Genomic DNA, 10472 nt, shown 5'->3' with positions numbered 1-10472 from the left:
CCCTGGCTTTTGACCATGCCTGAGACTTTGCTTCTGTTTGTGGTGTTTTTGATGTTTCTTTATTTTACACCTGTCTTTTCCTACTATTTCTTTTGATTGTTATTTTTGGTGTGTATTAACTTTTTTGTCAATGATTAGTGATGTACAGCACTTTGTTGCAGCTATGTTTGTTTTTAAAGTGCTCTATAAATAAAATTATTATTATTATTATTATTATTATTATTATTATTATTATTATTATGGAAGGACCCACCGTTCAGAAGCCTGATAACAGAGGGGAAGAAGCTGTTCCTGAGTCTGCTGATGCGGGCTTCCAAGCCAATGTGCCTTCTGCCGGACGGGAGCGGGGAGAAGAAGGAATGACGGCGGTGGGATATCTGATTATGCTGGTCGCTTTTCCATGGCAGTTTGAAGTGTAGGTGGCGACAGGGGGTGGGGGGGAGTCAGGTGGAGTTTGCATTGTGAACTGTGCTTCTGGATAATGGATTCTATTGATGGGACCAAATCTCAGAAATGGAGCCCAGTGCTCAGTTGCAGGTGTGTACACACAAGGCTTTCGATTTATAATCCGTTGAAGGTGTCTTTGAGAACTTTCTTTAGTAGCTACGCATTTCCCCACAGAGCAGTAAAGGTTGCGTGCAAGATCTTGCCCCGGTAGATGAGAAGAGTGGTGTCAAACTTTGCTGTTTGCCAGCCGTGGTTGCGGGTGTCAGGGGTTATGGGGAGAAGGTGCTGAGAGAGGAAGATAGATTATTGAATGGCGGAGTAGACTTGATGGGCCGAATGGCCTGATTCTGCTCCCATCACTTCTGAACTCTGCAGAGGAAGCAGCGTGCGAGGAACACACTGAAGAGCAGCTGGGTGCTGTGGGAGACTTGAGTGCCTCTATTCCCAACACTGGCACTGCTGCCATGGGCCGACCCATTGCACTCATCTGTGAAGCAGCAATTCATCTTCACTGCCCCGGTGGCTAGCTGGGAATGGTCACAGAAGGCCTTGTACGAACAGGACTTGATCACACTGTCTGGGCACAAAGCACACACAAACACACACATAAGGATCTTATAGAAACATATAAAATTCTTAAGGCATTGGACAGGCTAGAGGCAGGAAACATGTTCCCCATGTTGGGGGAGTCCAGAACCAGGGGTCACATTTTAAGAATAAGAATAGGCCATTTAGGACTGAGAGGCGGAAAAACATTTTCACCCAGAGGGTTGTAAATCTGTGGAATTCTCTGCCATGGAAGGCAGTGGAGGCCAATTCACTGGATGTTTTCAAGAGAGAGTTAGATTAGCTCTTGTCCCCCACTACCCCCACATCAGTCTGAAGAAGGGTCTCGACCCAAAACATCACCTATTCCTTCGCTCCATAGATGCTGCCTCACCCGCTGAGTTTCTCCAGCACTTTTGTCTACCTTCGATTTTTCCAGCATCTGCAGTTCCTCCTTAAACATTCTACGCTTCCTTGATCATTGTATGCTTTGATCTGCCGTTTTCTCACCTCATCCTTCCATATCCCTAGTTTCCCCCTCCCCTGACCCTCAGTCTGAAGAAGGGTCTTGACCCAAAACATCACCCATTCCTTCTCTCCAGAGATGCTGCCTCGCCTGCTGAGTGACTCCGGCACTTTGCATCTTTCTTTTAAACTAAGCTATTTCCCCCTTTGTTCCTCTGTAAAGGAAACTAAGTTCAAGTCAAGTCAAGTTTATTGCCAAATTCACAAGTATAATGAGGTAGAGGTAGAACGAAGATCTTGCTTGCAGCCACATAGACTCAGACATAGATCTTGCTGACGGACCACATAGACTCAGACAACACGCACAAAAATGGGGGTGAAATGGGGAAGGAATCCAGAAATCGGAGGTGCAAAGGGACTTGGGAGAGCTGGTGCAGGATTCCCAAAAATCTAATCTACAAGTCGAATCGGTAGTAAAGAAAGCAAACTCAATGCTAGCGTATATTTCAAGAGGGCTTGTGTACAAAAACAGGGATGTAATGCTGAGGCTCTACAAGGCGCTGGTCGGGCTGCATTTGGAATATTGTGAGCAATTTTGGGCCCCATATCTGAAGAAGGATGTGCTGGCTCTGGAGAGGGTCTAGAGGAGGTTTGCAAGAATGATCCCAGGAATAAGCGGGTTGGACAGGCTAGATGCAGGAAGATTGTTCCCGATGTTGGGGAAGTCCAGAACAAGTGGTCACACAGTTTAAGGATAAGGGGGAAATCATTTCTCTCTTGGAAATCTCTCTTGGGGTCTTGGTGAGACCACACCTGGAGTATTGCGTACAGTTTTGGTCTCCAAATCTGAGGAAGGACATTATTGCCATAGAGGGAGTGCAGAGACAGTTCACCAGACTGATTCCTGGGATGTCAGGACTGTCTTATGAAGAAAGACTGGATAGACTTGGTTTATACTCTCTAGAATTTAGGAGATTGAGAGGGGATCTTATAGAAATCTACAAAATTCTTAAGGGGTTGGACAGGCTAGATGCAGGAAGATTGTTCCCGATGTTAGGGAAGTCCAGGACAAGGGGTCACAGCTTAAGGATAAGGGGGAAATCCTTTAAAACCGAGATGAGAAGAACTTTTTTCACACAGAGAGTGGTGAATCTGTGGAATTCTCTGCCGCAGAGGGTAGTTGAGGCCACAGTTCATTGGCTATATTTAAGAGGGAGTTAGATGTGGCCCTTGTGGCTAAAGGGATTGGGGGTATGGAGAGAAGGCAGGTACGGGATACTGAGTTGGGTGATCAGCCATGATCATATTGAATGGCGGTGCAGTCTCGAAGGGCCGAATGGTCTACTCCTGCACCTATTGTCTATGTTTCTATGTTAACATACGATGAGGGTTTGACAGCACTGGGCCTGTACTCGCTGGAGTTTAAAAGAATGAGGGGGGGGTGGGACCTAATTGAAACTTACCGAATAGTGAAAGGCCTGGAATAGAGTGGATGTGGAGAGGATGTTTCTAGTAAAATCAAACTGTAGATCATAGATGTTGCATTCTGTTGCCGCTGATTGGGAGTCAGGACCTTACTGAGCGCAGCTCCCCAGGTAAGCAAGCGGGGAAACACAATGGCTGCCCACTGTTCCCAACCCCGTTACACTTACTTGTAGCTGTGATTGTGGAGCAGCCGTCGGCAAACTGTGGGCAGAGCAGGGACCCCTGTCTGTCACAATCCTCCTCGTTCGATGCCACGCACGTGTAGCATTTCAGTGCCTCGCCTGCATGCAACAAGAGGGGAGGCAAGCAGAAAACACAGAGGAACAGTTGTGTAGGAAGGAACTGCAGGTGCTGGTTTAAACTAAAGATAGACACAAAGTGCTGGAGTAACTCAGCGAGACAGGCAGCATCTCTGGAGAGAAGGAATGGGTGACGTTTTGGGTCGAGACCCTGGTTTAAACCGAAAATAGGCACACACACACATAGAAGGTTCTCGACTCAAACGTTACCCATTCCTTCTCTCCAAAGATGCTGCCTGACCCGCTGAGTTACTCCAGCATTTTGTGTCAACAGTTGGCAGATTGGGGTATTATTGCCAAGTGAACCGAGATTCAGTGTGAAGCTGTGTGGGAACGAACTTCAGCTGCTGGTGTAAACCAGGGATATACACACAATCATTGAAGGGTCTCGACCCGAAACGTCACACATTCCTTCTCTCCAGAGTTGCTGCCTGACCCGCTGAGATTTTGACTGCACACTATCCAGTCAAATCACACCATACAAGAAAGGACATCAAGTGCTGGAGTAACTCAGTGGATCAGGCAGCATCTCTGGAGAACATGGATAGGTGATGTTTTGGGACAAGACCCTTCTTCAGTCTGAATGGTACCGACCTGAAACGTCACCTATCCATGTTCTCCAGAGACGCTGCCTGACCGGCTGAGTTACTCCAGCAGTTTTTGTCCTTTTGTGCATCTGCAGTTCTTTGTTTTCAACTTTGTAAAAACCACATCCTGCACTCAGTTTTGTTTCTCCTGTTGCACTGCCTGATCTACTCGAGCTTGCTACGATATGCATGGCTGGTACGCCAAGCAAAATATCTCATTGTGTCTTAGACACAGCAATAAACCACTGCACTTGTTGTCACTATGACATGGCACCTGGGTGGCGCAGCGGTAGAGTTGCTGCCTAATGCCCCTGTCCTACTTAGGAAACCTGAATGGAAACCTCTGGAGACTTTGCGCCCCACCCAAGGTTTCCGTGCGGTTCCCGGAGGTTGCAGGTGGTTGCCGGAGGTTGCAGGTAGTGGAAGCAGGTGGGGAGACTGACAAAAACCTCCGGGAACCTCACGGAAACCTTGGGTGGGGCACAAAATCTCCAGAGGTTTCCGTTCAGGTTTCCTAAGTGGGACAGGGGCATAACAGCGCTTGCAGCACCGGAGACCCAGGTTCGATCCCGACTACGGGTGCTGTCTGTACGGAGTTTGTACCTTCTCCCCTTGACCGCGTGGGTTTTCTCCGAGATCTTCGGTTTCCTCCCACACTCCAAAGACGTGCAGGTCTGTAGGTTCATTGGTTTGGTGTATGTGTAAAATTGCCCCTAGTGTGTGTATGGTTGTGTTAATGTGCTGGGGTTGCTGGTCGGTGCGGACTCGGTGGGCAGAAGGGCCTGTTTCCGTGCTGTTCCACTAAACTAAAAAAAACGAAACCATGTGCTTAGGTTAGAACATAGAATAGATGGTAAATGTCCACATGTTCAGGTCACTGGCCTAGTGGTGGTCACAATGTACAGAGACCCAGGTTACACATGGCAGCTCTTGTAAACCTCTGCCCCTTCTCCGTCTACGTTCCTTCTCTACTTCTTAACACGTAGAGACATAGAAAATGGGTGCAGGAGGAGGCCCTTCGAGCCAGCACCGCCATTCATTGTCATCATGGCTGATCATCCACACAATCAGTAACCTGTGCCTGCCTTCTCCCCATATCCCTTGACTCCACTAGCCCCTAGAGCTCTATCTAACTCTCTTAAATCCATCCAGTGAATTGGCCTCCACTGCCCTCTGTGGCAGAGAATTCCACAAATTCACAACTCTCTGGGTGAAATTTCTTTTTTTCTCATCTCAGTTTTAAATGTCCTCCCCATTTATGTTTTAGACTGTGCCCCCTGGTTCTGGACTCCCCCAACATTGGGAACATCCTTCCTGCATCTAGCTTGTCCAGTCCTTTTATAATTTGATATGTTTGTATATATTTTATACTTTTATGCATTTTATACTCCAGTCGTGGACCAGAGTACGTTCTCCCTGTGACCCTGTGGGTTTTCTTGTCCAGGTTCATAGGGTAAATGGATTCAGTGAAGTGTAAATGATTCCTAGTGTGTAGGATGGTGCGAGTGTTTGTTGGTCAGCGCTGACTCGGTGTGCCAGAGGAACTGTTTCCACGCTGTATCCCTAGAGTCCAAAGTCTAACGAAAGTGAACAAGGTGGTGTACAATTACAATATTTAAAAGCTATGTGGACAGGTTCATTGATAGGAAGTGTTGGAATACAGAACATAGTACAGTGCATCACAGGGACTAGGCCTGAGGCCTACAAACATGATGCCAAGACCAATGTTAGAAGGATGAGGGGTGGACCTTATTTAAACGGCCTGCAGCCTACGTCACCTATCGTCTTCGGTAGGGAAGCACCGATTTGGGACTTACCTTGCCTGTACATCTGGCCGCCCGCAGCGGCGACTGCGGAGGTTCCCCGACCACGGGGAGAAATGGACTGACTGAACTTTGTGCCTTCCACCACAGTGATATGTTGTGGTGGACGTTTTGTGTTACTGATTCCTCGGATGTCAGGACTTTCATGTGAAGAAAGACTGGATAGACTCGGCTTGTACTCGCTAGAATTTAGAAGATTGAGGGGGGATCTTATAGAAACTTACAAAATTCTTAAGGGATTGGACAGGCTATATGCAGGAAGATTGTTCCCGATGTTGGGGAAGTCCAGAACAAGGGGTCACAGTTTAAGGATAAGGGAGAAATCTTTTAGGGCCGAGATGAGGAAAACCTTTTTCACACGGAGAGTGGTGAATCTCTGGAATTCTCTGCCACAGAAGGTAGTTGAGGCCAGTTCTTTGGCTATATTTAAGAGGGAGTTAGATGTGGCCCTTGTGGCTAAAGGGATCAGGGGGTATGGAGAGAAGGCAGGTACAGGATACTGAGTTGGATGATCAGCCATGATCATATTGAATGGCGGTGCAGGCTCGAAGGGCCGAATGCCTACTCCTGCACCTTTTTTCTATGTTTCTGTGTTTCTATGTTAAATTTTTTTTATTGTGTTTTGTGTGTTCTTTTATATTGTACCGCTGCTGGCAAATTCATGTCACTGCATTTCAGTGTGTGTATGATGAATAAATAATAATAATAATAATATATTTTATTGTCATTGCACAGAGGTACAACGAGATTTGATATGCAGCTTCCATCCAATGTAATAACTTAATTAGCTATAAATTTAGACGCCCAGAGAAACAAGCTAAAAAAAAAACAGTTAAAGCAGTCTAAAGTGCAAATAGGTCCGTGCTGGGTTGATGTGTGACATGATCATCCGAGGGAGACAGTTCATGGGGTGGGGGTCACTCAGCAGGGCCGGTTCAGAGCAGCTATAACTCTGGGGATGAAGCTGTTCCCAAGTCTGGAGGTGCGGGCGTAGAAGGCCTTGTAACGTCTGCCTGAAGATAGGAGTTCGAACAGTCTATTACAAGGGTATCAGGAGTCTTTATGGATGCTGACAGCCTTCCTGAGGCCCCGTGTGTTTGTTAATGCCCTCCAAGGCTGGTAGCGGTGCCCCAATAATCTTCTGCACTCTGTGGACGACCCGCTGAAGAGCTCTCCTCTCCGCCTCCGTGCAGGTGAGATACCACACAGAGATGCCATACGTTAGGATGTTCGCTGTGGTGCAGCGGTAGAAGGTTGTCAGCAGCTGTTGGGGCAGACCAGTCTTTTTCAGTGTCCTCAGGAAGAACAGTCGTTGCTGTGCCTTCTTGACCAGCGCAGCGGTGTTGGTGGACCATGTGAGGTCCTCTGAGATGTGAGTGCCCAGAAACCTGAAGCTGGACACTCTCTCCACACTGTCCCCGTGATCTGACTATTGACTATTGACTAGTTCTAAACTGACTGAATAGTGAAAGGCCTGGATAGAGTGGATGTGGAGAGGATGTTTCCACTAGTGGGAGAGTCTAGGACCAGAGGCCCAGCTCAGAATAATAGTACGTACCTTTACATTGCAGATGAGGGGGAAATCTGTGGTATTCTTTGCCACAGGAGGCCAAGTCGGCGGAGATTGATAGATCCTGGATTAGTAAGGGTGTCTCTGGAGTGAAGAAATAGGTGACGTTTCGGGTCGAGGCCCTTCTTCATACTCGAACCATCACCCATTCCTTCTCTCCAGAGATGCTGCCTGTCTCGTTGAGTTACTCCAGCATTTTGTGTCTATCTTTGGTTTAAACCAGCATCTGCAGTTCCTTCCTTCACTAACTGGAAGATGCATACAAACACCTTGGTAGAATTAAATGCATCATTTAGTTTAGTTTAGATGCAGCATGGAAACAGGCCCTTCAGCCCATCGAGTTGTATGTTATCCCACTTTCTCATCCACTCCCTACACACACGGGACAATTTACGTAGACACATTAACCTACAATTTCATTAGTATGGGCGTCAGGGGTTATGGGGAGAAGGCAGGAGAATGGGGTTAAGGGGGAAAGATTGATCAGCCTTGATTGAATGGTAGAGTTGACTCGATGGGCTGAATGGCCCATTTCTGCTCCTATCACTTATCAACTTATGAACTCCAAACCCGCATGTCTTTGGGATGTGGGAGGAAACCGGGGGTCCCGGAGGAAGCCCACGGGATCGCAGGGAGAACATGCAAACTCCACGCAGGCAGCATCTGAGGCCAGGATTGAAGCTGGGACTCTGGTGCTGTGAGGCAGCAGCTCTACCCACTGCGCCATCTTGTGAACAAATAATTTCAATAACGTAGACTATCCTTGGGGTTTGGAGGGAGAGATAGATCAGCCATGATTGAATGGTGGAGTAGACTCGATGGGCTGAATGGCCTAATTCTGCTCCTATTCCTTCTGGTCCTTGATTATGTCTGACGCATCCAATATTTCCATAGCAACCAGAATTATTGCTGGGCGGCATACAGTGGCGCAGCAGCAGAGTCACTGCCTTACAGCGCCAGAGACCCGGGTTCGATCCTGACTACGGGTGCTTGTTTGAGCGGAGTTTGTACGTTCTCCCCGTGACCTGCGTGGGATTTCCCCAGAGAGCTCCGGTTTCCTCCCACACTCCAAAGACGTACAGGTTTGTAGGTTAATTGGCTTGGAATAAATGTAAATTGTCCCTGGTGTGTGTACGGTAGTGTCAGTGTAGGAAATCGCTGGTCGGTGCGGACTCGATGGATTGAAGGGCCTATTTCCGCAGAATCTCCAAACGATAAATCTCCAAACTATTAAAATCTGCTCACTTCACACAGAAATCTACTGAAAGTTCCCTTTCTTGATTGAAGGTCACCACAGATATTTTCTTTAATGTACGTCAACGATGCCCATAATTAATTTCACACCTCTTTTGATGTGGGTCTTTCGTTCCAATGAGAACATTTCAAAAGCCTGCTGGCTTTCGAAGGTGAAAACGTTTGTGACAGTGTTTATTGCAAGACGACTTGTGCTCTTGCAAGTTTGCACGGAGCATATTTCACATTTAACCATCTTATTTAAAAAGCTCATTTTAAAATGCACGTTAGTGTTCTGTTCCACAGAGTATTGCCACTGAGCGCCACTTGAGTCAATGATATAGAGTGATACAGCGTGGAAACAGCCCCTTCGGCCCAACTTGCCCACATCGTCCAACATGTCCCAGCTATACTAGTCCCATCTGCCCGCATTTGGCCCGTATCCCTCCAAACCTGTCCCATCTATGTACCTGTCTAACTGCTTCTTAAATGTTACATAGAAACATAGAAAATAGCTGCAGGTGGAGGCCATTCGGCCCTTCAAGCCAGCACCACCATTCATTGTGATCATGGCTGATCGTCCCGTATCAATAACCCGTGCCTGCCTTCTACCCATATCCCTTGACTCCACTAGCCCCTAGAGCTCTATCTAACTCTCTCTTAAATCCATCTAGTGACTTGGCCTCCACTGCCCTCTGTGGCAGGGAATTCCATAAATTCATAACTCTGGGTGAAAAAGTTTTTTCTCACCTCAGTCTTAAATGACCTCCCCTTTATTCTAAGATTGTGGCCCCTGGTTCTGGACTCGCCCAGCATTGGGAACATTTTTCCTGCATCTAGCTTGTCCAGTCCTTTTATAATGTTATATGTTTCTATAAGATATCCCCTCATCCTTCTAAACTCCAGTGAATACAAGCCTAGTCTTTTCAGTCTTTCCTCGTATGACAGTCCCGCCATCCCAGGGATCAATCTTGTGAACCTGCGCTGCACTGCCTCAATCACAGAAGCCTCAATGTTGGGATAGTCCCAGCCTCAACTGACAGCTTGTTCCATACACCCACCACCCTTTGTGTGAAAAAGTTACCCCTCAGATTCCTGTTAAACCTTTTCCCCTTCACCTTGAACCTATGTCCTCTGGTCCTCGATTCCCCTACTCTGGGCAAGAGACTCTGTGCATCTACCCGATCTATTCCTCTCATGATTTTGTACACCTCTAAAAGATCACCCCTCATCCTCCTGCGCTCCAAGGAATAGAGACCCAGCCTACTAAACCTTTCCCTATAGCTCACACCCTCTAGTCCTGGCAACATCCTCGTAGGTCTTCTCTGTACCATTTCCAGCTTGACAACATCTTTCCTGTAACACGGTGCCCAGTACAGAACACAATACTGTAAATGCGGCTTCACCAATGTGTTATACAACTGCAACATGACCTCCAAAAGTCTAAGCTCAATACTATTGACGGATGAAGGCCAATGTGCCAAATGCCTTTTTGACCACCCTGTCCATGTGTATCAAGCCTGGCAATGGTGATTAGATTGAGTCGTGGATGTTAAGTAGAAATGTACAAGCTACAACCAAAAGCTGATGGAATAAAGAATCACTGTACATACCTTGCACCAGGTAAAGGACTATCACCCCTGTAAACAGCCAGGTCTTCATTTCTCTCCTTCACTTCTGGCACAGTGGGACTGCTGGCGATGACACGAGAGGCAGTTGTTTTGTATCAAGGGCTTATTATTAATCATTATCATCATCGGGTCAATCACCGGATGATAAAATGCTTAACGAAAGCTGAACCACACAGTGTGACATTGAAGACTCTGCACAGTTCACGCTATGTCCGCACCAGACTGTCAGCAGGAACAAACGGCAAAGGAAAATGGGTGAAAATGCAAAATGAATATTGAAGGAACTGACTAAAGGAGCTGGATTTTCAATTGAAATACTTTACATACTAGAGATAGGGGAGAAAGAGATTTAGATGGATAATGATATACAGATATATATCTGCCCT

General features: G+C 47.0%; 1 protein-coding gene across 1 annotated transcript; it reads right to left on the bottom strand.

Annotated features, from left to right (window-relative positions):
* Nucleotides 1-225: 225 nt before the first annotated feature.
* On the bottom strand, nt 226-10117 carry si:ch211-113d22.2 (uncharacterized). The gene is made up of 3 exons (XM_055662205.1): nt 10069-10117; nt 3111-3224; nt 226-1024 (listed from the first exon to the last, which is right to left on the bottom strand). The coding sequence occupies exons 1-3, from the start codon at nt 10115-10117 to the stop codon at nt 804-806; spliced, it is 384 nt and encodes a 127-aa protein (XP_055518180.1). The 3' UTR covers nt 226-803.
* Between the last annotated feature and the right edge of the window lie 355 nt (nt 10118-10472).

The sequence above is a fragment of the Leucoraja erinacea genome, chromosome 35 (genome assembly GCF_028641065.1).
Source record: "Leucoraja erinacea ecotype New England chromosome 35, Leri_hhj_1, whole genome shotgun sequence".
Lineage (NCBI taxonomy): Eukaryota > Metazoa > Chordata > Chondrichthyes > Rajiformes > Rajidae > Leucoraja > Leucoraja erinaceus.
The sequence above is the reverse complement of the archived record's forward strand: the minus strand, read 5'-3'. Positions and strand labels throughout refer to the sequence as shown.